The sequence below is a fragment of the Haemaphysalis longicornis genome, unplaced genomic scaffold (assembly GCF_048455015.1).
Source record: "Haemaphysalis longicornis isolate Haplotype H1 unplaced genomic scaffold, Haemaphysalis longicornis Haplotype H1 scaffold_2, whole genome shotgun sequence".
Classification (NCBI taxonomy): Eukaryota; Metazoa; Arthropoda; class Arachnida; order Ixodida; family Ixodidae; genus Haemaphysalis; species Haemaphysalis longicornis.
This window is the reverse complement of record NW_027526295.1, coordinates 111,598,171-111,625,717: the sequence shown is the minus strand read 5'-3', so window position 1 is coordinate 111,625,717 and position 27,547 is coordinate 111,598,171. Positions and strand designations below refer to the sequence as shown.

General features: G+C 45.5%; 1 protein-coding gene across 1 annotated transcript in view; it reads right to left on the bottom strand.

Annotated features, from left to right (window-relative positions):
* Positions 1 to 3,409: 3,409 nt before the first annotated feature.
* Positions 3,410 to 27,547, bottom strand: part of LOC144168223 (UPF0462 protein C4orf33 homolog) — a 43,021-nt gene continuing 18,883 nt past the window's right edge. Inside the window, exons 3-8 of the mRNA XM_077697255.1 lie at positions 17,519 to 17,703; positions 14,860 to 14,917; positions 13,491 to 13,542; positions 9,811 to 10,007; positions 7,383 to 7,480; positions 3,410 to 3,462 (exon numbers count right to left, since the gene is read on the bottom strand). Of these exons, the coding sequence (XP_077553381.1) occupies positions 3,410 to 3,462; positions 7,383 to 7,480; positions 9,811 to 10,007; positions 13,491 to 13,542; positions 14,860 to 14,917; positions 17,519 to 17,703 (643 nt within the window). The remainder of the gene's footprint in view (positions 3,463 to 7,382; positions 7,481 to 9,810; positions 10,008 to 13,490; positions 13,543 to 14,859; positions 14,918 to 17,518; positions 17,704 to 27,547) is intronic.

Sequence of the window (27,547 nt, the reverse complement as noted above, 5' to 3'; positions counted from 1 at the left end):
CTTGGATATGCGTCTTGGGTAGGTTTACATCAATAGGCACCATTGTCGTCATCAAAATATGACTTCGACCTCGGGCTTACAGGTCTCAGTACTTGTATATGCAGCTTTCAGATATTACTTATCAATAAGCACAATTTTTATGGTCAGTAGTCATATAAAAGTGTGTGCATCTTTCTTATAGCTGAACTCATCGATGTTCAAAAGATTGAATTCGCTCTTACCTTTCACCTGAATTTTTTGTGAGCTCTATGTATTTTGCTAAAAAGCTTCGTGGGTTAGCCACCTTAAAAGAACACAATGACAAACGATTTTCTTTTTTTATTGTTTAGCCACCTGCCTTTCAGAAAATCCCCTCGCGATCTGAGTTGTATTGTAAAACAGCACCTGAAAGCTTCAAGCACGAGTATGCATAGTGTGTCAGCCCGTGAAATGGAGTTTCAGGGATCAGAGGTCATACCTACGGCGAAGTAAAGAGAAAGATCGAACTATTTGTAGTCAGTAAGGCTAACCAGTACTATAGTATAAACAGTTTATGGAATCACAGATTAGTGGTATGCGCTGCGCGGTGACTAACTGAATATATCAAGCATCACAAATATCTGTTTCAAGGGAGGGGGGGGCAGAAAATTTAAAAGTTTCGCCTATTTGGAGCAAGTGGATGTGCATGTAGAGTAGCTTTAATTATGGAGAAATGAAGGACGTAGAAATTTGTCATGAGTCAATGAGACAGTTTATTTTAATCGGAGCTTTGAAGAAATACATTTTGTAGTTGTACAAGCAAGCACATGGCGATCAAAGTCACGGCTGGATAAGCCACTGTTGATGACGCCCAGTAATATTCTGTAAGGAATAAAATATGATATCAGGTGACCCTTAAAAGCCAGCTGCAATATACACAACCATTTTCAATTAGACTATGGAATATTTACATGGAACAAAATATGCCCCGAACGATATTAAGAAATGTTTTGTTGTTATTGCGGGGCAGCTCAAGCCCACATGACTCCACGCACAATAAAATAAGTTATATGACTCAGTCTGGACAAGATTAATAAACAGAAATTTTATTGCTTACTCTGCGTCTCTCCGGTACTCACAAATAGATATATAGATGTACCTTTATTAGGAAAATGACAAGCTCATACATAATAACTCCAGAAATGTTTGTTAAGAAATTTTGGCGCCATCAGAACTTAAAGGTGTTGTGCCACCAAATTTTAAGTCTGTAAAAAGCCTGCTGTAGGCTTTCTCTGTATGCAAGAACCCTCAACACGAAGTGCCGGATACAGCAAGCGCTTAATATATATTTTAATTCGCTTCTAAAAAGTACCTAAAAGCTCTTCTGGAAATCGGGACCCATCGCTAGCGCCACTAACCATGACGTCAGTGAATTTCCGTCATAACAAAGTTTGTGACGTCACACCACGTTAGCGACTCGAGCGACGTCAACGTGAACTCCAGTTACCACAGTTTGTTTGGTCGCTTGGTCGTATCAGACATATCCCCATTGCACTTCCTCTCCTTTTCACCCGAATCACCTAGTAGTAGTAGCAGTCGTATCAGAAACACTAGGCCGACACGACGGCGACGACAACGCGACGGCGACGCCGACGAGTCACCAAACCATCGCTCAACGGCCGAATTGCCAGACCGCGTTGTCACACTACGCCGACGGCGACACAAACACGTCGACCGATGGAAAGTCGCCGTAGTTCGACTGACTCGCCAACCGAAGACGCCAACAAAACCGGTCGCCTGACTGGTCGCGCAACGCGTCGCCGGGAATCGACCGAGAAGCGAAAACTGCGCTCCGACAACATTCGTGCCGCAATGAATGCGGCTCTACTTTGTTAGTTTCTGGAGTGTAGTAAACTCAGTAAAGTCAATTAAGCTCATACAACTCATCACTAGCGCTAATGCGATCCGTATTTGACGTTCGACGCTTTGGCCTTGCTCTTCGGCAACGCCGCTACCCCGGAGCTGCAAACTGCATATGCGTGTGCGATCGGCTCGCCTGCAGAAAATATAAGGTCAGTTTTGTGCAGAAGAAGAGTTACGTAGGGTAATTTGGGTAATAAGAGATCAATATCGGCCAGGGTTTTTCACGTAAAACGTAAAACCAAAGTACGGCAAGCACTATCCGTACAGTGCAAAATCGCAGTGGCAGCCGGGCACGGCAACGGTCTAAAAAGTGTCGCACCATGGCGGCCATGGGAACAGTGATAGTTGATTTCACGCAACCGGTCGAACCGCTTCCGATCAATGACTAGCCAGTGTCACTGTTAATTATTGATAGTGACGATGGCTAGTCAGTGAGCGGAAGCGGTTTGGCCGGTTGGGTAAAAATCAAGACAGACTGCTCCCATCCAGTACAGCAATCCTCGCTGGTGTCGTTTCGCGATGGCAAGTGATCAGTCTGTCTTGATTTTACCCATCCGGACAAACCGCTTCAGTTCACTGACTAGCGAGCGTCACTATCAATAATTAACAGTGACTCCTAGCTAGTCAGTGCGGGAAAGCGGTCGGTTCCGTTGGGTAATACCAACTATGACTGTTTCTATGGCGGCCATGATGCGACACTAATTAGACAATTGCCGCCGGGCACACTTATTTTTGCGAGCGCTTTCGCGAAGGAGCAGAGTTGATTGCGACAAGCTATTGCGGGGGCTTCGCGGAACCTTGATGCGCAGGCGCTATTTAAGAAATTTCAGTGTACCAGCCAGGAATTCTGTAAACTAGCTAGTAAACACCGACGTACGACTCGAAGGCTGGGGCTCCATCTATTACACCGGCTATTTCGCGAAGGGTTGCAATTTGTTCGGTGGCGCAGTGGTCCCGCCCGTCGCGCCCCCTCGGTCAACGTTGCGGGTTCAATTCGCGGTGAGGGAAGCTTTTTTTTTAGCGGTTTTTTAAGGGGCGTGGTTTGAATATCCAATTGCATTTCCATGGTTTGCACATCCATGGTTTTCATTTGTCTGCATCCGCGGATGCAGACAAAGAGTTCGTGTCGGAACTGCCACGGCTTTACATGACGAGTCGGCGTGTTTACTTCCGTGGCAAAGCACGTGTGTGCGGGAGCAGACGCCGCAGTAAAGTCGCAGCGTACCGCAGCGCCGCATGGTACACACACGTGGCAGAGTGTCCTCGCAACACTGTGACGTAACTGCTTGAATCGGCACCCAGAAACCAAAACCGAATCCTGTTCACACGAATCGTGCGATAATAATTTTTTTACTCACAGTATATGCATGTCAGAGCATGTATCATGCTTTCTAAAGAAATATAAAACGTTTGCAACAAAGATTGCACAAGCAACAAATTTGGTGGAACAACACCTTTAAGCTTTCATGCTATGAGGACAAAGGTTATTATGGTTTTTTGAAAGCATCAATAAGCTTTGAATACTTGGTCAGTCACCAAACACCAGGCCTCGGAAGCTCGCTCTGGTGGCACTTCCACTGTCTAGAAAAACATGCAGTGAACGTACACGTTTCAAACACATAAACGACGGCAAGGGAGCGATAGGCATAACCATGCATTTTGAACGGGCAATGAACGCATGGCTGCTTTGTGTTGACAACTACAATTCTAATTCTTTAGCACTGAACAACTGTTTTTCTTCTGCGCTACTAATATTCGTGAAGATTTTGATTTGAGTTTCAACGGTCAAAAGAGGGATGCAAACATATTCAAACGTATTAAGAAGATTAGCTTCAAGTTACAAACTACCCATTTCGTATTAGTTCCGCAGCTTACCGTGAGTCAACCATGGACTGCTGCTGTACTTCAAGACAGGCTTCTCGAACTTTATTTTCTTTGAATGCATGGGAGGCAGCACTTCTAATAGGTTCTTTGTTTTAATATGTGTGTTTGTCCATACATCTCCTCAAGCACATTAGGTGGTCGTCCGATTTTTCCGGCTGTTTACCGCAATTATTTCGATAACTCTTTTTGCGATCGGCTTTTCTACATGATGAGGGCACGCTTCTGTGCCGTAAAAAAGGTAATGGAGATAAAAAATGCCACATACCGAAATAAACGTCGTTGCAAATGTTTTGTTTATTTACTAGTTGTTTAACTTTGTAGTAAAAATAGAGTGGTTGTTGCAAGTTGTTGCAACTTTTTATAGAGAAAGAGTCGGAAGGTTTCTTTCGTTTTAATGGGTCGTAGAGTGAAAAAAACACACTGCGTTCTTCTGCTAGAATGCGCATCTGACAACCATTCACTTATGATTTCAACTACTCATAAGTTTTGTTTAGTCATACGGTTAGTACGTGCATTTAGAATAAAATATACTCAAAGTATGTTCGGCGTACTTGTTGATACTATTACTATTTCGATTAAAGATTTTCAAAAGAACCACACCTCCTTCAGCAGTAGGCTTCTCTTGGAAAACGCGGGCTTGCTTTTGCTCTTGTTTTAAAATAGCCTGAAATAACTTTACCTTTCAATAAAATACGCTAGTCGGCCCGTTGGTGGCCATTGGTGATAAAATTACTCGTAACTGAGAAAACACCAAGGAAAAGACTATAAAAGAACACCTTCATTTCCGGCCAGCAGCACTTCTTACGTTGTCTTTCTCGTGCCGTTGTCTCAGTCGCGTTGTCATTTTATTACTTGACTTTTGTTTGCACCCATTTTAAGTCTTCTTCAGCCAGTAACAAGGCTGCACTCAAGCTTTATATTACCTAGGCAGCCTAACCGCAGGTTACCAGGATGCGATGCAACATTTCTGGTGTAGTCTCACATTTGTATTTTCTCACCACATCATTCCCAATTCGTTAATGTAAAAAATTACGCCCATCTTCCCGCGAGGGAACCCTGATGTGATGCGACGCATCGGGGGGTTCAATTGGTCGTAACGTTGCCTTGAGCTTTTGCGCTGACGCTGGTATTAGATTGTGTCAGCCCACTCGCTGAAGGGACCGTCGCTTCCATCACGTCTTCATCGGAATAATCAAGTCAAGCACGGAGTCGTCAAGCAAAGTCACGCGGAGTCGAACGAGAGCGAGCGCTGACTGAACCGCCGCAGCGCGCTACCCGCTTTATATTCACAGCGCCTGAAGGAGAAGAGACAACGAGGAGAGTCGCGCATGCGCACACTTGCGCACACCGAGCGCGCCGGAGCAGTTGTTAACGCAGTGAAGCGCGCCCAAACAAGCCCGCCAGCTGTGGTATGCTAATGAGACGGAGTGAGAGTGTTGCACACAGCTGTGGGAGAGAAGAATGGAGGAGGGCTGCGGACGGACGGCCCGACGACGCAGGAGGGACATGCCTCAGAGCAAGAGATGCGTCGCATTTAATATATACGTTACATTGGTATGATTATGTGAATGTAGACGGGAAGGAATGTTATCCACTCCTGGAGGTATATATTTTACTCGTTTTTTAAAAGCCTTGGTGCATTTCTAAGGTTCCAAACATTTCGGCCAAGCATCACGTGGCCGAAGAACCGTTGTTTGTAGCACTTCAGTTTAGCATTTGTAGATCAATGGAGTCAGAACAAAGCTCGTTGTAATATTTTCTCGTGTTGTCAGTACCGTGTTACCCGCACTACGTAAGCGGCATTGGTTTTGAGTATGTCGGTACCTGTGTTGAAAAATAAATGTTGATACTGCTTCCAATGTCAGCCAGCGGTAATATGCACTTTGTAGGGGCTCTTCATTGTGCTCTCAGCCAAACGTCTTCAGTTTTGTTGAATTTTACCAAGATTTGTTGCAATGATAAAAAAATGGCTCCAACCCACGCTGTGAAGGTGTTTGGGAAGCTACACTTTAAATAACACCCACAACAATTGCCGATGTGACGTCACTTCAATTCACACACATGGCTCTAAAAGGAGCGAAACCAGACATTCTGCCAGCCATTAGTGGAATCCGCGGGGGCGGCGTTCCGAACGCGCAGCAGCCTCGGCCACTGCCGGGCTAGAGCGGCGGTTGCCGCCGCTGTATCCCGGCCGTGAGTTGGCAGAAAGAAAACGGAGAGGAGCGCCTTGCGAAAGCTGAGACAGCGGAACCTAGCCATCCTGAAGGGCTAGCTTCGGGCTACACCAGCACGCAACACAAGCGCAGACACCGAAACAATTCGGCATTTGAGCTTAGTGATTCCCCTTTTTACCGATTCAAATTTGTTAGTTCAGTAAGTTTGAAAATACCGAGAAAGCCGAGGGAACTTTTATAATCGCTATTTATGAGAATCAGTTGCTCCTTTCACCTTTTGTAGTACCCGTGAAAACACAACTCAATTGGTATCCACGAATTTAAAAACCGGAGTCCCCTTCGTGCCAAGCAGTGCGTTTCTCTAGTGTTTTTCCAGCGGCCAGATGTCTGTATGTGGTCTCTATATTTTGTTATCTTTCTCGGGAAAGCAATCCTTAACATATCTTTGCCGTACGTCCATATAATTCTGTTGAGTACAGGTTACCGGGGAGGGGCTGTCGAACAACTTAATGAAGCCGTGTGAAGGAAGTGCGCAATGGACGCGAAGCTGCACCAAAACAGGCCCAAACCAACCGTCACTAAAGCACACGAGAAAGCCGACGGAATGATCCCGCCTACGCGACCGCCAAGGTGAGCAGCTCTGGTGCGCGGGGAACGCTGGGTAAATTCGCCGCACCATCTAAAGTGTGCTCCGCGAGTGAAACCGTCCTCCCCCCTGGCGCCATTTTTGGAGTTCATTGCCCCGCACGCCTCGAAAGCAGCGTTCGCTGGTACAGCTAGAAAGCTTTGTGTTAAAAAAGATTTTTAAGCGTTCTCGGTGGTATCTGGTACCACAAAGGCTTATGTAACCCACGGAAGAACCGGGTACGCGAACGGACAGCGAAAGGCGGACAACTAGGAAAAGTTGGAAAAGTCCATGCAGACATATGATAAGGAATCACGCTGCAAGCAACTGATTCAGGGAGCGTGAGAAACGAACGATTGAAAGTACACGGGAAGAGGTTTGTATCAACATATAAACCATACAAGTGAAAACGTTCGCCTAGGCACCTAGAGCTCACTGGCGGCGTGACTGTTTCTACCGGGTAAGCATAATGATTAGAACGCACATTCTGCCCAGGACAGCACTCTGCTCATTTAGCTACTCTTAACGCCGGCACTATTATGAGAAGTGCGAAAGTAGATATAATTGTGACATTGTGACAGCAGCCATTGTGGGTATGGTGGTCCGCCATTGTAATTATAAAAGTGTGTACGTTTGTAGGCCTTCTTACGCTAACAAAAATATTCATACAAAGGGTAGGCATGGAAACAGTATCACGACTTTTAGGCATGCAAAATACTTATCCTAGCAAATTAACAAAAATGTGCTGCAATTATTTGCCTATTGAAACCAAATATTTACGAGTCCTAAATTCCCCTTTTATAATCTGCGCAGCTTACCTTCGAAGGCCCGCTTCCATGTGTGAGATAACCGTTTTGGATCATAATTGGGACAGATGCGTTTGACGTCTATTTCCCCGAACGTCTTCACAGTCATTCTGAAACAGTTATAGCACCGTATTAACTCTGAATTATACACTATGATGGTGACAAATTGAGAAATATAATGTATGGACAGCTCGAGGCAAGAAACAGGGACACAAACGCCGCATTGGCAGGTGATTCGCCACCGTCGCCCGTCCTTTCATCCGGGAGAACTGCTGACACCAGTCATGGCTTGACGTTTCTGTGTTGTTTCCAATGCTAGCCGTAGCTTAAAATACTTGCAGGAAGCACGTGAAACATTTTAATTCAAGCAGGCCGTTCGTTGGTGACTTATTACACATGCGAAATATATTCCCATCACCTCGCTAAAATGTTTTCGTGATCTTTTACGCGCCAAGAAAGTACGTGAGGCCAGTAAAATAGACCTCGGCTGTGCTCAGTCGAACGATGTGCCGTCACCGTTATTGCATATAATTTTTGCGCGTGTCTTGATCAGGTTATTTCGTTTCACATTTCCCACCAATTTCACCGGCAGATTGCCAGAGTATGCATTTATCTGTTTGCGGTGATATTCACGCAAACATTTTGAATTGAACACGCAGTAAATGGCTAATAGAGCGCGAAAGCCGGCATACCGTGTTCATAACACAAAAAATGGATCATTGAGAAGGTATTTGTAAACGATGCATTACATAACAAGAACACTTATAAAGCGCTAGCCTAAAACACCGCAGTAGCAAAATGTGGGTCGTAACTCGGGTACACTGCACATAAAGGAAGCAAAAACGGAACCGAACAAGAGAGCTGACAACCAGGGAAATTCATAACCGTCGACTCTCCCATTATATAGTGGCGGGAAAGAGTAGGGGCGCAACACGTAGAAGATAAACCTGAGCCATTGGAATGCGTTCATGCTTAGGCGCTCACAATTTCAAGAATCACTGGACGGTTCATCAGATATAAGCTTCTGCCGTAGCTTGACATTCTATATAAATACTCACGTTTCCCAAAACTATTTTTAATACATTTATTTCACTGTTGTTAAAACTAACCCGTAAGTACCAAATATTATCCGAAACGCTTAGATGTTTGCGTGGGATTTTGAGTCAACAAATATTTTTGCCCTGATCTCTGATGTGGGAACCAGGTGGTTTGCCAGCAGAACTGTCAAGACGGCACCGATGCTTGTTTGGATATCCCTGGCTCACACTGAGGTCAAAGGTGTCGTAGTTTTGCAGTTGAGCCTTTTAAAGTCTTCAACAGAAATTAAAACTGTAACGGGAAGCGCTACCAGTGAAGGCATCTTGAGACTCTTTTTCCCACGTGGACGTAATAGTATTTTTCTCTTCAATCATGCACGCCAAATGGTGTGTATATAAATTGTCAGAATCGATTCACACCGAACGATTTCATCTGTACTTTGCGGACTAGCAACAACCACCTGCATATCATCTAAACGAAGAGCTCTTGCGCAAAGCCGTTTATGTTGGCTGTTGATACACAGGAAAATTGGAATATCTGCTCCGAAAATTGAGCTATGCGCCATGAAGGACCATGCCCCTTTCAGAAGTGTTTTAATTTGTTACAGCCATACATTTCTAACTACAGAGAAGATTTGTAAAAACAACCCTTGTCAAGTTTGAACGTAACCTTCGTTGCAGTCTAGATGCAGGGCGGTGTTAGGGCATTGGTAAGGCGCAAAAAACAATGAAAAAGTGCTAGCGCAGGCGGGCGTGCGAGATGACGAGAGAATAAATTTTGTTATTTCGCCGAACAGGCAAAGGATTCTGTGCATGTACCACACATTTTGCGCTTGTCTAGGTCGGCGATATTTCCCCGAAACATATAGCCGTTTAGGATTTCTGTGCACCTATAATGGTTTGCATACTTTCGCACGAATATGTAGCGTTTTGTTTGTGCGCCTCTTTCTACAACCGCAATTGCACACGTAAATATAAATTTTGTCTCGGGTGGCTGCTTGCTGTTTTAAAAAATCGCTAGTGTGATTGATAAGCTGTATCCGTCAAACTAAAGTAAACGATCGTAACTTTCACAAATAAAACTTTTTTTCTAGTATATTCAACTTTCCACAACCAAATGTTGTTTTACAGGCCCCTACTCTCCAATCAACTATTTTGGCAGTAAGTGCTCAAAGTTTCCGAGACTGTTTTGCCTGCACGTGGTCGTGCTGGAGAATATAAAACATTATCTCTTAGCCTTTCCCTAAGTACCACCTTTCTGCGTGGGCATGTTTGTCAAAGAAAGACCGAAGTTGTGTTGGCAGTTAGCAGGCTAATTATATTGTAAGGTCGTTCGAAGAGAGTACTGGAACAACAAAAAAACAGTTTTGTGTTCAAATAGGAGACATGGAGGAAACCCACACGAGTCCACTTTGCATGGGGATCCAGCCGGTGGTGGGTAGAGAGCGAGGACACGCCGCTCGCTTGGGCGACCATGCTGTGCCCAAGCGTTCATAGACTTGAGGCCAGGTGGGAGATATGAGACAGGTATCTTCAGTGAAGCTCGCCACAGACTTCGGTAACGGTCCACGTTGGCCGCGTAGGACACCGTCAGGTCCATCTGCTTGTTCGACACATCCACCCATAGAAATTACTGTAGTAAAAAACTTACTGCACTTTCTAACTTTTGATTTCTTAGCTCAAGGTGGACGCACACCACATAATAAAGCAAGGACAATACGGATGACAGTTACACAGTCGACGTGGCTGTTAGGCAACTTTTGCCATTGAATACTGTACACAATTCTAGTGCTTCACCTCAACCCTACATTGCTTTACTTGAAACAATCTGAACAATAGAAGACAAGCTTGCTGCTAAGTATTTACTACTTTCTAAGTGCCTCTATTTCTGAAGTGATGACACGTCATTGCATTCCGGTCAGTCAACAACGAAGAAAAGAAGCCCTTTTTGGCACTTCTATGAACCGTTCTAACTTATTAGATTGTGCTTGGAGCAAAGGGACCGGTCCACTGTACGTCAGCCTAAGCATATGTTCATGTAGTGTATCTGTCTTATCTTGCCCAATGCATAAATATTCTTGGCCAAAATTCCTGCGTCCAACGCAAAAAAAATGACCAAAGAATGGTATACAAAACCAATGATGCCGAGTACAGAAAACGGGCGACAGCACGAATAATAAAATATAGTTCAATAAATGGTGGAATGAACGGTGCATTTGCCTCGATGCTCCAATAAATATCGTATCTGATTACTAAGTTGGCAAAGAAAATGGGTTGCATTTTTCGCGGGGTGGGATCTGAACCAGGGATATTCGGAAAAAAATAATGCTCGTAACCAATGAGCTTCCACAGTTCTGTGATTCTAGCCGAATGAAGGTAAGCATAGCAAAAAGATATTACCGTTCGTCATACAAGCGGGTGTTCCATACGTGAACTCAGTACTGCCTGAGAAAGTTGTGCATATGAATTACACAAGCAGCAGTCCAGTGCGTAGGAGAGCGCGTTCATACTATATGCGCGGCTCCGAAGGACAATTGGTCGAGCTTCTCAGGTGTAGTAACCGTATAATGAAGAAAAACTTCGCGAAGAGGAAATGATGATCATGATACTAAAAGGGCACTCTCACCACTGGCACAACAGCACTACCATACTCCGAATGAGTGCACGGCCTTGCAGGTGGCACTTGTTCTACTAATTTCATCCTTGCGGTGTGTCTGACGGTGGCATATGAATCGTCTACATCAATAGCAACTGTGAAACATGGCGCCGCAAGCAAGACCGACCGGAATATCCGTTCTACTCATGATTCAACCTCGATGATTTCGCGTTCGCAATAAGACAAGTGGTGCTTCTGTCTCCTAGAATGTTAAGCGTAGTTTCTGTCTATTTTACTTTTTATATTACTTCCTGACGCACCTTGCCACTCCACTGATATACGCTGTTTCTGATTTACACACACGTTATTCGATGTACACATATTGGGGCACTTTTCTAGTGGGTTTTATGCTTGGTTGAGATACCTTCTACGGTAGATCGTTCGCGCGATCAAGAGGCGCGTTTTAAATTTGAATCTTGGCCGGCTTTTCTTTATCTGCTTCCGGCTGATCTATTTCCACTCATTCCCTACGCAAACTGTACAACCTTGAACAACCCAAACCTACAATATTACGGTAACGTGTTTTCAGTGGTGTATTTTAAGTAGTCCTTCTGTAGAGACCCCCTAAAATACACCCCTCCCCACTTCCTCTTGTTACCGTCGTTGTACTTTTGATTAAACCAAATTTCGATTATTATTCGCGCCCAAATCTACCTTCTTGGGTGATTAGATTTTGGTAGTAATTTTCCTGGTAGACAGGAACGTCGGCATCGTGGTGATTTTTCCTTGCATTTTATGGTTCCTGACTGAGGCTTTAGAAGCTAAACACTACAGTACAAAAATACTGTCCACTAGATGAGTGGAACTAAGCATCAGGCAAAGAGCTAAACTCTTGCCATAAATTGTATACGAAAAATCCTGGGGGGCTCCGTTTAGTTCATCTCGGTTATCTTGTCCGATACTCTGTCTGCCAGACGATATCGAAAGAGAGCACACTGCATTAGCAAGGAATCGGCACGTTGCGTAAATAACACATTAACACATACAGCAACAACGCGGAAAACATCGATGAATAGACATTCTGGGTGCCTTTTTCAGGGGTATTCGTCTAGGCCTCTCTTTCATTAGGCTACTGCGGTAGCCTCACAGTGGAGGTCATTCAATTACGGAAATTATCGAGACTGACAAGGTAGTTTCTCTGAATGACAGCTACGTTGGCACACCTGCTTTGTTATTAAAAAAGAAGGAGCTGCAGCTTTTTCAAAGTATTACTTTTTGGAAAAGATGCCTACCTTTGGGAGGCAGTCCCTTCGAATGTCACCCACATTCATGGTATTTTTTTGACGCTCTATATTTCTTGATGCCTCATGTTTTGTATTGGTGTGTTGTTTAAAAATAAAACCGAGAAAATTGCACTGAAAATAATGTTGGCAGCGCAGTGTCCGGTATGCTCTATGCGCGCCTCATTCCCTACGTCATTTTATTTTCAAGGACCGAGCAACTCGCAAAAAAGCCGCAATTGGAACAGTCTCGTATTTGTTGCTGAAATACCAGCCCAACTATGAGTATCGTACATACATTAAAATCTTGTAAACCCAAGAAAGGCAAACAAATAACCCTTACAAAGATACAACGGTGAGAAATATGTAATCGTACTGTTCTTAAAATGTAGCTGCAAGCAAAAGCAAGCCCAAAAAGCAAGCCCAAAATAAATGAAGTGGGGGTAGTTCAGGGGGGTAATTACAACCGAGGCTAATTTTTTCTGGCTGTTCTCTAATACCTGTTCATATTGCGCCGTCCCATTACAACCAGGCGTAGACTACATTATAGTGCAATGAGGGACCTATCCATTCGGCGTCGTGGTTTATTTGAGAGGCCGGGCAGCGGGCGGGCTTGAGAAAAGATGCCTGGCTGACTACCCCAAGCGACCGCGTTTGCATGCACTTTTAGCGCCATCGCTTTGCGTCGTCAGGCGAACAGAGTACTTGGGACATTTCTCTTATTAGGAGATTGTGCAAATAATGGGGACTGACTGCTGACACCAAGAAAACATGGTACAGTAAACAAACAGGGCATTGATTTGCACGACCAGTATCCAGGCGACATGCTATTGGTCTGACGTTCGGCCAGCCCTTTAGTTAAGGATAATATAGTAGGTGGGACCGTCCTATCAAATATTTTCCCCAAAAGAAATTCTTTCACTATTTGGGTATTGATAGTGGCTGACTATTATACTATTTTATCTCGCCTTCGCACAGGAGCTGCAGACTTTGCTGTCAACGAACAGTCATTCTCTGATTTCTTTTCGCTTGCCCACATTCACTCGCCTTTGCGAGAAAAGCGCAATATTAGTTTGCGTTTGAGTAGTTTGTTGGCAACAATATTTTGTTTGCGAAGGTGCTATAAACGTTTCATGTGAACTGGACTAATTCAGAGGTACAATACACTTTTTGCTTAATTGCGTGGTTTCCTAGAAATATGAATTACCTTGAGGAAGCTCCCGGATACACTTCCCAGAATAACCAAGTAATGTCCATACCTGCGAAGCAATGTTTAATTATTTTAATGCCAACTGGCTCGCTGAGTAATGCAGACAAGTGACGCACATTATGTGGGAAGCACTACACTGTGTGCTGTACCCAGTTCTTGGCCATTACATACAAGATTCAGTGTACGTTTTCTGTATATTGCAGCAATACCACCAACAGTTAGTGCAGGTCCACTGATACAAAAGCCGTTGCAAAATGATTCATCAAACGTGGCTCAGAGCGTGCGGGAGCGGAAAGATTAGTGGCTCCCTGCGAAACGCCATTCGCTGTACGCAGCTGCCAGCGGGTGTTGCGGGCCTTATACGGTCAGCAGAAAACGTTATGTATATATCCACTCCTAGGCAAAGTAGTAGAAAGAAACTGAATTCTCGCCATAGAAAACACTCAGCAGAACGTGTGTTGTAATCACAAGTTGGCTTTCAACAGACCGGTAACAAAAATTCTGAGTAGATGAATTCCCCTAGGAAAGTGAAATAGAAAGAACCGCTTACGTTGAATTTTGATGCGCTACACAATGGTGTGAAAATTCAAACACGGACCTGCTTATGCAAACGGCATTTTCAAACCTTCGTCTGCACATGCGCACTGGCGCATTGGCATTCTACATTTTTTTCGTGATTCAGGGGAACACCAATCTCGCCGCACGAGCTGTGAGGTTAAAGGAGTGCTATGACCCACGGGGTAGGGGGGGGGGGGGGATGGAGGATACATATATAGATGCCCCTCACGGTCATCATCACCTTTAACGCTTTAATTGTGTGGTCAATAGTGGTAATGGGGTGCGGTAATTAGGTTTATGGTAAGCAGACCAGGCCACCCTGGTTTAAATGGCTGCAGTGTCGCAGTTCAGGAAACGATTGAGTGTTTGCTATAGCGCAGACCTTACTTGCTGTTTCCCAGCGCTTTTTTGTCACACAGTGCCAGCCAAAATTTCGGCCATTACTATAGTGAGGCTGTCTGCAGGTTGTGTTCATGAGTCTTGCAAACATATTCCGTCGTCCTGGAACATGCGGACTTCTCTCGCTTTCAACCTAAATACACTATTGTAAATCTCTGAACACCGCGCAATTTCTATTGCGGTTGTGAAAGAACTAGTGGTGTTTTCTTTGGGATAAATTTTGTTTCCTGACTGCTGTAGTGGAACGTTAGCCTCATCCCTTGGTGCTACGAAGTATTCCCGGTTCTGATAGGGGCCATTCAAATATTCAAATTTGTCGAAAAATTTGCATCAATGTTTTAATGTTTATTTTCTCATATGAATTTTTTTGAATAATTTTGTTCTGCGGGAATGTCGGGATAATACTCACGGTCCAATTTCCAATTGAGTATAGTAGCCTTCGGTGCCAACGAAAGCAATCTGAAAAACTGAAAGACAAAATGCATTATCTGACTCTAAAGTACGTAGCTCTTTGTGAACAGATACGTTTCAAGTAAAATAAACTGAAACAAGTTAACACTTCGTGGTTTCTGCAGTGGTTCGCAAACTGGCAGAAAGTTAATGCCGTATCGCTCTGTTAATATGCACTAAACAGTTTATCCCTGATCAAAGTTCACACAACCGTATACCTTTGGCTGTTCCTCGTGACAACGAGCTTCAGATTATTTTAGGGCTCACGGCGCAAGGTAAGTAAGGTATGTATAACAGCAGCATCAGTGCTTTGATTTATTTTTTTGTGATAAAAACGCTCTCTGGCACAAAAATATTTGCAGTTAGCATTATTGGCCCAAAATGGGTACGTAAAATCAAGGAGTTAAAGAACTACTAGATAGCATTATACAAAGAAGCACAATTTTTGCATCTTTGTGCGCAATTTCTACGTCTTTTGTCCTCTCTGCTCCGTTGTCTCACGCTGAATTGAAATTGGTATACCGCTCCTGTAACACCTATGTAGTTTGTACGTTGGGTTTGACTGGGTTTTCGTGTTGCGGGATGAACCAACTGAGGCAATTCCTACTTTTAATGCAATTACTGTGTAGCTATAGCTCCACTTCGATGTTTATTGACGTAAAACCCAGGTAAAGAAAGCGCTACAAGCTAAGCGTCTATATAGGCTCTGGTATCGCCAACCCTTTACTAGGACACAAAACAGGAAAGCTAAAAATTATTTGTTAACCACCAGAAGCGACTCACGAATGATGACATACGGTACACAAGCTTTATCTGTTCATATTTTGCATGCCAGATCTGAGGAAATCAAAATGAAAGGCGCCAGAAAGAATAAATACAACCTTGCTCAATGTGAAATGGCGAGCATTTCGTAACTCATTTACCTTCATCCGTGCCAAAAAGCCCGTACTTTAAATTAAAAAACGCAAGAAATATCGTAAGCCTTTTTAATTTGCCCCTACCTACGTTACCAGTAAGACAGCGGCAGCAGTTGGGCTATAGAGGAAAGCACTAAAAACGCGGTTACCAGTGTCTTAACTGGTCATTAGCATTCACATGAAAGGATACAACAGGACCAGGGACCCTACTACAATGAACAATTCATGTTTTTTTCGGTCGTTCAGGTCAGCACAGCCATTCAAACATGTTGGCCGGTTATCTTCTCACTTGGGAGCACATGCCACGAAAATATACTATTTCGCTTTCTGCCGCCTGGGCCACGAAAATGCATCTCATCTCTTCCCTGACCACATCACTTGCTCTTCCCCTCCGTGTTTATCCTCGCACGATAAGTACGCATGAGGAATGCCGAAGTCAATTCAAGTATCCCGCGTTTTATTGCTTGTGTTATCTACTGGAATCTTTGTTATTGTCAAATTTTGAACTCTGCAACGAGACTCGGGCACGAGATTGAGGCTCGTTTTTTTGCGCACAAGTGTTGTTTTCAACGCTTATTTTTATTTTTGGTCGCAAATATGCAGCTCCAATTTACCTGCAACTGAAACTCACTTCAAGTACCGCATGGAGATTGGTGTTGTGCTTCAAATAGGCAAAGTGTTTTTTTGCCAATGTTGTCACATTGGAAGTATGCTTCCAGATTTAGTGGTTCGGAAAGGTTTTAGCTGTATAAACTTTTCATTCAAGAATTCATTTAACGTTTGGTGATTGGACAGACAGACAGACAGACAGACAGACAGACAGACAGACAGACAGACAGACAGACAGACAGACAGACAGACAGGCAGGCAGGCAGACAGACAGACAGACAGACAGACAGACAGACAGGCAGACAGGCAGGCAGGCAGGCAGGCAGGAAGACAGACAGACAGACAGACAGACAGACAGACAGACAGACAGACAGACAGACAGACAGACAGACAGACAGACATAAAGACAGACAGACAGACAGACAGACAGACAGACAGACAGACAGACAGACAGAATAAATGTTTGCGGTAATGTAGCCCAAGAAATACCATCGTGTTTAGTAAACAATATTTTTTGACGTTGTAGACACCTCGCCAGAAAGTGGGTAGGGAGACGGCACTGCTCGGTCTGCTTTTTGTATTACTTATGTTATTTCTTGACTTTGAGTAAATGTTGTAATTCCTATTGCGACGAGACTGTCTTTTTATGATGCAAACAAATGTTTTCATTGCCTCAATCGAGCCGACGCGGCGCCGTGTCGTTTCAGTTTTTTCTACTTTCGTCCCTGTTGTGTGAGTGCTTCCACCTTCAAGATTAACTCCTACCAACTAGCCCAATTGTCCGTTCTATTGTTTTAAAAGGTGCGTATAATTTGTTTCGGAAGAATAATTGCTTGTTTTGATCAATTGTGCATACTCCAACGGAAGGTTCAAAACACCTGACACGAAGACAAAGGCACAGGAAAAAACGCTTTGTTTAGACAAGGCAGAACCTGTTGCTAAATTTCGATTTGTAAAATTAGAATCCTCTCAGTAAAATGGAATGTAAACATTTTGTTATACAGCATGGCCACAGTGGCCAAATTCCAAGGTGCCAGAGGGGTAATGTGCTGTTGAAACCTGCGTGAATCTACTGAGCGCTCACTGCGTTACCTTCGTACTGGCTAAGATAAACCGATGATCCTCCGGCTGGTCCCGGTGGCTGGCAGACGTCATCGAAGAAGGCAGCTTTCATTTCTAGCGGAATCTCGTCCTTCTCGACCATGGCCAAATGGAAGAGATACGGCTGGCCTGGTAGCTCGCTTCCATTGCAGCTCTTGGACAGCTTGTAGTACAGGCTGTAACAGTCGCGAATGTAAACTTGCAGTTCACTCCGGAGAGACGTTTACAAAACTTACAAATTGTATAGCGAGGTAACGTGAGTGACGTTATCGTCTTTTATATTAGAAGGAAAACAGCTTTCAGCAATTTACTAAAAGGTTCGGGCTTTTTTGTTGCAATACTTTTTAATTACTTATTGCTTGGTACCGTTCTATTGACACGCTCCCTATTTTCCTCCTCCCTACAATACGACGGATCAGTAACATGCAAATTATTTATGCGAAACTGTAAAACCTATCTTGCGGGATATTTGTCAGATAAACTCGTTTCGTTTCCTTTTTCCTACCTAAAGGACGTCGAAAACTCTTCGCCGCTACCGCCTTATTGGCTACATTTGCCAGAAAATTTGCTGTTAAAGGGAAGTTACAATTGCTTTCACAACATTATTTCTACTATAATGTCACCAGAGCAAAAGGTACACACTGAAGCTATAGCACAATTAACACAAAGCTTGATGGCTGCGAAACCGAGCAAAGCGATTATAGCAGTCCATGCTTGAGTGTAATATTCTATGAAAGGCTACAGCAATAGTTATCAATGGATCTTTTAGGACGAACATTAACGCCCGATACTCACACAACCCTACACTTCTCACCTCTTTATCAATTGCTAAAGTTTATTATCAGTTTATGAATGACTTTTTCAATACTAAATACCCAAAGGTGTTAATAAAATTTTAATTACTGTGTCGCGACCGGCGCAGTGACAACCAGCCACGACAGCGTTTGAGCTCGAAGTGATTTTTATTAAATGCAGAGCATTTCAGTAACTCACGATGTCACCCGCGTTGACGTCCGTAGTCCGCACCGCACCCCTCCCTACTATATATAAAAAAATACTATCCGGCGCCCGGTTTCGATCCCTCGACCCTGCGGGCGGAACGCAATGTACATGGTGCTCTACCCACTGCGCCACAAAGCCGACACAGAATGGGACCCTACGAACGCGCCTTATATCGTTGACTCATTCAAATTACTGCTGACGGGCGCTCTCTCGTCAGCAGTTGCCACAAGTGTAACAACATTAACGTAACGCAAACTTCTTAACGTCGTGCGCCCCCGGAAATGCTCTGCATTTGATCATGCACCTCGCGAGGGGGATGTTTCACTGCGTCTTCTCTCGGTCGTGGGACCCGTGGCGCCATCTGGCGGAGGCGCGGCACAACTCGTAGCACTTTCTTTGAAAAAGCGCCTCGAAGGTGCTGAAAATATGATAGGGATGACGCGCTTTCGAGGCAATCCGCCGACGCGGCTGCTTTGTGTACAGACTCGGCGGTGAGCGTCCCGGGATTCTGGTGCCGACCGAACCCCATTTTTTTTAATTCGGGAGAATTGTCCGGCACCGGGATTCGAGCCACCGTCCTTCTGCACGCGAGGCGGGTGTTCTACCTCTACGATATCGCTGCATCCATTTTTTGGGTACTATATGCAGGGCTGACGCGTAGTTGCTCGAGGATGGACGGACAATTCCCAGTTCCAGCATGTGCTCGAACTCTCGACGAGCAATGGCATAACGCGATCCCGCGAGACGACGTGCTCGAGCGAAGACAGGGGTTCCCTTCGTGACGATGTGGTGGGTGATGGTGTGCTTCACCGGGGACTCTCCCGTGTGGGGTCTTGTGATCGCAGGAAAATCGGCAAGTATCTTCTCGTACGCGGAAGATGGCACAAAGGCTCGAAGTCCGGTCGCCGTAACAGAGGAGAGAATTCCATGTACCGAAAGGCTCGTCGTCATGTCCACGAGGCGTCGAGAGTGCACGTCCACGGCCAGGTTATAGAAAGCCAGGAAATCAGCACCGAGAATGGGCTGCTTGATGTCAGCAATTGTGAAAAGCCACCGGAAGGTGCGACGTAGGCCAAAATTGACTGTGAGCGACCGCTGGCCGTAGGTGTTGATCGGCGAGTTGTTGACGGCGATTAACGGGGAGGTCATTTCTTGGCGTCGTCGATCTAGCGAAGAGGCCGGTATGACGCTGACCTCTGCTCCCGTATCGACCAAGAAGCGCCGGCCGGCAACCTTGTCGGTGACGTAGAAGAGGCGGTTGACTGCATGACCGGGTTCACTTGCCGCCGCCAGTGTCCGGTCTCCTAGTTTCCCGTCAATGAGCAAGGCTGGCTGCACTTGCTGGCGGCAGTGCCGAAGGTACGATGATACCAACAGACGCCCGAAGGGCCAAGGCTCACCGCGTGTTGCGGAGGAGCGATGTTGAGAACGGGACGGGGATGGCGAGTACCGTCGGTCGCGGGATGCACGTCGGCGTCGGTGCAAGAGGGGTGGGAGGGATGACAGCTGATGGCTGAGTACATCAATGCGGCTCTCAAGTTGACCAAGCCTGGAGTCGTCCCTTGAGGTGGAGGGCGTATCGACGACTGCGGTGATGCTTGGGGACCGGGAATAGTCCGCGATGCGGTCAGCCAGTTCCGTGAGTTGGTCGAGTGGCATGTCAGCGGCTGCCGCAAGTACCAATACCATGTTCTGGGGGAGGCGTTGAAGGAAGAGCTCCGGAAGAAGTGGGTTGTTGAGGTCCTGGCCATGATCGCCCAGTAGCTGCCGCATGCCATGTAGCAACTGCGAGGGTCGCCTGTCACCGAGCTCCTCGGTGTTCAGAAGCTGCTGCAGCCTGCTGCGCTCCGACTCCGACTTGCGTTGGATGATCGCTGCCTTTAGGTGGTCGTACGGCTCTTCAGGATGTGGGGCGTCGAGGATGTCGGCCAGCACGTCCGCGATGCTGCCTGGCAAGGAGGTCACGACGCTGTTATATTTCGTCTGCTGGCTAGTGATACGATGCAGACGAAAGCGCGCTTCGACTTCCGTGAACCATGTCCGCGGGTTCCGAGTCCAGAACGGGGGTAGAGTAGTGCTGTGCACAGCCGCTGCTATAGCGTGAGCAGGCGGATCTGCTTCGTGGGCGGGCGGAGCTGCTTCGTGGTCACCGCCGGGCTGTAGTTGGCCCGCAGAATCCGGCGGAGATGAAGGGTCCGACATGGCGTGGTCAGAAGAGGCGAGTTCGGTCCACGTCACCAATTCATGTCGCGACCGGCGCAGTGACAACCAGCCACGACAGCGTTTCGGCTCGAACTCATTTTTATTCCTCCAGCGCGAGCGCACGTGAGCGCGCGCCTCGTGGTTCTGCTTTCGTCGTCGTCGTCGTCTCGGAGCGGCAGACACGCGCCGCTACAACTGCATACCCACAGGTGGATCTTGCCAAACAACTTTAACTGCGCGCATTACTCCTTTATGAGTGCATTGTGATATTGGTTTAGCTCTTAGGCCGCGGTGTATCAGTTTTCAGTGGCTGTATTGAATACTAAGCTGGTACTGCTGGTTCAAGTTACGGCCGCAGCGGGTGTTAACTGAAATTTCCGAGTGCGAATATTTTAGCTGTGTTAAGAACCAGCTATAGAGTATAAGAAGTCTGTGCAGCTCTACTAAAATTATCACCTGAAAGTCAGCGGTAGTCATCTAATTTCAACTTCTCGTTCCTGGATGCTGTTTGTAGCCAAGACAAATATGTGCCAAACCACCCGATGTTTTAGTGTACCTTAGTGTGGTGCATAACGGAGTCTATTTGCGGTGTTGTTTTGGGAGTTTTAATAGATAGTTTTATTGGACGCAATTCGTCCCGCTAAAATAACTTCTATTTATTTGATGAGGTGGTTGTTGCAGTATTGCACGTTGGGCGAGTGACAGCAATTTAGTCGGCCTGTAAAATGCGTCCTTACGCTCCTGCTATGAGGCGTATCGGGAACTCGAGCTGTGTACGGGCCGAAAATTTGGGCCCGAGCCAAGCCCGTGCCCAGTGCTCATCGCAGTAGGCCCGGCCAGACCCGACGAATAAGGCCGACGGGCTGGCCCGGCCAGGCCCGAGACCTTAACCTTATGGCCCGGCCCCGCCCGGCCCAGGCTGCGTGTTTCCAACCCAAATACCATCGGATCCCGCGCCTGATTCGGGCACGTTTGGAAGCGAAATCTACAAAAGGGCGGTAAAATTCATCGGAAGGGAAATGATAACAGGCAAAACCAACATTAAACGGGCAAAACGACCCCAATTAAACATAACAATCATGCACATATCCCTACCGCAGCGGTCTTTCACTGAGCTACATACGAAAAAATTGAAACCGACATAAAGGTCACCGAACCACCCAACTTAAACAAAGATGAACCAAAACCCCCAACCACGGACAAATATTGGTAATATTGAAAATATTCCAGAAAAGTAGCCAAAACCGAAATGGCCCAAACTACTAAAAAATAGAAAAAGTGCCGGAGCTCACCTAAGGGGAACAAAACCACCCTGCATTTTGTGTAGAATTTCATAACATGCTCTAAATGAATTAAAACAAGCAATTAAAAATAAAATGACACCTTGGGCATTTGAACCTGATTCTTTGAATCTTCCGATTGCTATGCAGAAATGGAGCCTGTAGGCTAGGGGACCAGCCGGTTCGCGCTTGATTAAACAGGGTGCGTACTTGCTTTGTTGTTTTGTCCGTATACGTTTCCTTTTCTCAAAAGTATATAGGGCTGTCGGACTAGGTCCCTTCTTTTTATCGAGACGCAAGGTTCACGCGTGCATTTATACATATTTTATTGTTGCCACTTCACTACGTTCTATACCGACTGATATCCCTTACCTATAAAGTTTCAATCATACTAAGTGTTACAGTTTAGGCGGCTGTTGACGCATATAAACCACCCTAATCCCCTCTTGCACTTTTCTTTTCGTATTCGTCTGCCGGCCACAACACCCGAGGGCACAGGCCACCTCCCACCAGCATCTACGCTCGCCACAGTGTTTTCCCGCCAAAACAAAAAGCAAAACTAAAGTTGAATTGTCACCTCAGTCTTTGACAGCTTCACTTTTGTTAGCTCAGAGAATGAAACTCAAATCTGAATAGGGCACTGCTGCAGAAAACAGATGGAGACGCAGGTTTCTCTGACAGCGCTTGCAGTTCAAAGTGTTCCATCATAAAAATTTGTTTTCGCCCGATCTTAGAGGTGGAAGCTATTCACGCTGAATTTTCATTCGTTGTACTTCCCTAGGCGGTGTGTCGCTGAGCCGCATGCGTTGCTCAGTTCATCCCATGACATGCAGTTGCCGATCTGTCACACTTTCCGGCTTGCCATACGCCCACATGTGCCACAGCGCCTTACGATAATCCCGTGGAATGTAAACAGAAACCTGACCCGCGCTTTTACCGCGTCAGCAACATGTAGTTTCCGTGATATCATAGAAACTTTAAGTATCGCTTCACTGTGCCGGGCCAGCCCGGGACGTCAGAACGGCCGGGCCCGTTTGAGGCATTTACAATTCGGCCCGAATCCGACCCGTGCCCGGGTGAAAAGCAAATCAGGTGGCCCGAGTCCGGCCCGCGGGCATGGCCAGGCCCGGGCTTTCGGGTAAACCCGAGCCCGTGCACACACCTGTACCGGGAACAGCTGCAGTAAACAGATCAGCATTGACATTTATGGAACCGTACAAATGGATTTCTTTGCAAAAGATGCTGCCCTAATCTTAGTGATGATTTTTGTTTTTGTTCTTACATCGCTACTTGATACCAAAACTGCCAGGTCTCACACTTACTTCCTCCGCTGCCGTATAATGTCCGAAACTAATAAGAATCTTCTAGAGGAGTAATTTTTCCGTGTACAAGGATTGTGTTTGTGTTATGAGCGAGGATTCGGGCAGAAGGCTATGCACACTAAAAAATCTCAACATATACTTATGAAGTCTAAAACACTGGTTGGGCTTCTGTAAGGGTTACACAGGATCAGAACACTCTCTTCTGCTGAAATCATACATTACATTCGTGGGATGCCGTTCACTGGAAACTTACCAAGTGATTAGGACAACTGCACAATCATTGTGTTTGCGGAATAGCTTAACAACAGAACAGGAGAGATTGTGGAAACCGCTGATATCCTCCAGAGTAGACGTCACCCGCTGTTCATATACACGGCACTACTTCAAAGCGGGACAGCTCTTTGCAGTTTATAAAAAAAGGATGACAACCCCAAGAATAAAAAACCATCAGGAGATTTCCCACAAATGCATTTAGAGATCCCATAGCGAAAACATACAACTTTGCTTGACTCCAGAGAGGGAGCACCGCGTACTCTATTAGGATTTATCCGGCGAGAAACGTTTCTTCTGCCAATCAGGAATTCCCGTTTGAAGGATTGGGTTTTACTTTAACCACCTATTTCGCCGTCCTCTGATGTAGAAAAAGCCCGGATGCGTAAATTGAAGGCCACCCAAAAATGAGCCGTCGAATGCTCTGGTGCAGCCCCACTATAAAAAACAGGTAAGTTCAGTATAACTGATGAAACCAGCCAAACATATGAGGGTGTTTGGGCCTGTAGTGCAACCCTGTGCTGCGTGAACCATGGTGTGGGCACTTTGTGTGCGAGAAAAATGTTTGCATATACCTGAAATGCAGTCGCGTGGCTATAAAGGGCCGCTATACACCTTTCTCAGAACCATAGCGATCACTATTCGCAGTCAACATTCCACGGTTTAACATTCGAAGCACGAAGTACACGCAGGTGTTTCAATAACACTGGTTATTAAAGCCCACGTGTTTTTAACGTGCTTGTTTGGAACAAGGTAGCGGGGCGGAGGCTTTCCGCTGAATGGGAGCTGGCCATGTTCTCGGTATTTCTAACGAGCGCATTACGTTTCAGATTCCTGCTATAATTTAGAAGGAAATAAGGTTTTCCGGGGAGGACTTCTTGTAATGAACCCAACTTAAAGCATTTCGTGGTCTCGGAATCGACTAGCCACACATTGCACTCCTCAGATATATGCGACGGGCGCACGCGAACAAAATGGCTCCCTTATAGAAGTCGGGGGTTTTCTATACAAACGGGTGTCCGGCAAGAGAACACACCTCCGCAATAGTTTACAGACTTTCGAGATGGAACGTTCAGAAATTCTTAGCGATGAAAAACAGGGGTGCGAACAACAGGGTAATATCTTAGGCACCTTAGGTATGCAGACGATATAGTGCTGTTCCGTCGAAATAGTTGGAAATTGCAGAGAATGCTTAACCAAGTGCGCGGGGGAAGTTTGAATGCATTTTAAAAATAAACCTGAAAATGTAAACGGTTATGGTCTACAAGCATGCCAAAAAACGTGGCTTTATGATAGGTAACGACATGTTGTAAACAGTGCTCGATTACGTCTATCTTGGCAACTCAAGTTCTGATCCCAATCATGAAATGAACATTATCCTTAGAATTAGCCTTGGGTGGTCTTCGTTTGGCACAAATTTTGATGTTCTGAATAGTAAACTTGCTCTATACCCCAAAATGCTCGCATATAACCAATGCGTTGTTTCGGGAACAACGTACTCGGCAGAAACTTGGGATCTCACTAACCAAACTGAAAGGAAACTTAGATAGGCCCAACAGTATATGAAAATAAGGACGCTACCATTCACGCTTAGGGATAAGAAAACAGCTACGTGAATTAGGGAACAAACTCGTGCAATAGAAATTCTAGCGAATATATGCGAAGAAATTGGACATGGGCCAGTCACGTCATGCGCACCAGGGACAAACAGATAGTCTATGTGTTTAGCAGAGCGGCTCCCGATATTTCATAAACGCAGTAGTGGTCGGCCAAGGACTCGACGGGGGTATTAGCTACGAAAATTTGTACTAAAGAGTGGGCTCAGCTAGCAATTGATAGACGCGGTAGAGATCTATGGTAGAGGCCTTCGTCCGGCATTTAGCAGAAACAGGCGTATGAGAACGACGACGACGACGATGACGACGACGAAGACGACGACGATGATGATGACAAATTTTGCACGGAAAGCCCGTTTGATGTATTTGAAACGTTAGGGACGTTTGCGTAGGATCATGTGTTGGTAACAGCGTATGAGATATCCAATGCTTCAAGTGAATTTAAGGAGCCATGAAGAAAAAACACAAGTTTGGTCATTCAAAAGATTGCCTCGTTAGAATCATACTGACACCACTTTTAACATAGACTTTGCTCAAATAAGCGACATAATGAGGAAAAAAGGAGACGGCCATCCGACCCACCAGCTCATTTCCCGCAACAGAACCTATGATGTCATACCAGCCAGCTCTGCGATTGCCGGAGGGCGGCACAAGCAGACGGAAATTAGGTAGAGCTTATAAGAAATCCGAACGAGCGATTTGCGCCTAAATTTAGGGCACATTCTTTATAAAGCAATGAGAATGGTGGGACGAACAGTGGAAGTTACGAAAGAAAATGTACACATAGAAGTACTGATGCGTACTGCTGTTGGTACTGCGCTCACTATGCTTGGTTTAGCTGCACAGCACTGCGGGGCTTTGGGGTTGCCTCAGACGACACTGGCCGATTGACGCAAGCAACGGTGTCTTACATGACCATATTTGTCGAGCGAGCACTGTTTCAGGAAACGATTATTTTCGCCCTGATCAAAAACAAGCCAGTTTTAATTACTGCCAAAAGCAAACCAAAGGCAGAAAACGGCTTCCCACGGTATGATGGCGGAATTTAGGTTCAGAACGGGGCTCCTCGAAGACAGCACCGCCCTGCAGGGTGGAGACACCCTTTCAACGGTCCCGTGCCGCTGCAATTGGGTCAACGTGCTCAACGCGTTGTTCTTTTTGTTTCCCACAATATCTAGCAACGCAAAACAGATAAGGTCATTCAAACTTCACCAGTAAACCGCGTTGCGGCGATATTTTTGTGCGGTTTTGACACAATAACTTTCTCGGCGGCGAGCGAGCCACCAAAATGGCGACGCCAGCGTATACGCGTCTCTACCCTGTACGGAGTACGCATGACTCAAGGTACTCGAGGCTGCAGAGCGGTCGGCTCCTCTGATGTCATTGCAGACCACGAAAACAAACGATTTAGCGGGAAAACCGAAATTTCAGCTTAAATTGATTAATTTCTCGGTGAACAAAGCATCGTTTGTATCCTGGCAAGCGCTGGGGGCAATATAAAACATGAAATCTTTCGAATAAAACAAGTTCCTTTAAGTCCCCTATGTCACATTGCCTAAACGGGATGTCTTCAAGAAGAAAATGCTACATCCCACTAGACACAGATGTAGATGCGGACAGGGGATGAAAATGTGGGTACTTGGATGAAAATAATGCCTGACTGAGCAGGCACGTGACCTCGGCGTCATGAATTTGGTGCTGTCACCTTCGGCCTATTGGGTCTTCACAGTACATAGCACATTGGCACTTATCCCTCATTGGGATAGCGTAAAATGCGCAAGAACTAATTCTCTCAATCCACGACACGTGGTACACATATTAAATGTGAGATCGTTTGGCTTGACCGAGATCCACGTGACAAGTGTCAAACAATAAAACTTGTCAAACAAATACTCACAAGTCAACGTTGTCGAGGCTTCTCCTAGAACATTGAACAAAAGCACATCACCGCTTTTATTACTTTGTTATTACATTCCTACCACTGTTCCGCTGTATAAGTTGGAGCTGGCAAAAACCTCGTAAGAATACTTGCTACATCCTTAAAGGAGGTTGAGCACAGACAGGCGTATTCATCAGCCCTATTTGTTCCACAGCTTCAAATGGTTTGACGTATATATATAATTTTGTTAACAAAAAAAGACGTTTTGCGTCTACGTGTGGTATCAAACAAACAGAAGAGAAAATGCCCCCTAAAATATATTCATTTAGGAAAACATTAAGTAACTATATAAACGAAAAACCTCGGGCCAAACTTGCGGCCAGAAAATATTTATAAAAGCTGCCATATCGCATTGTCGAAAGTCACTCAAATGTGTTAAGATCTTAACA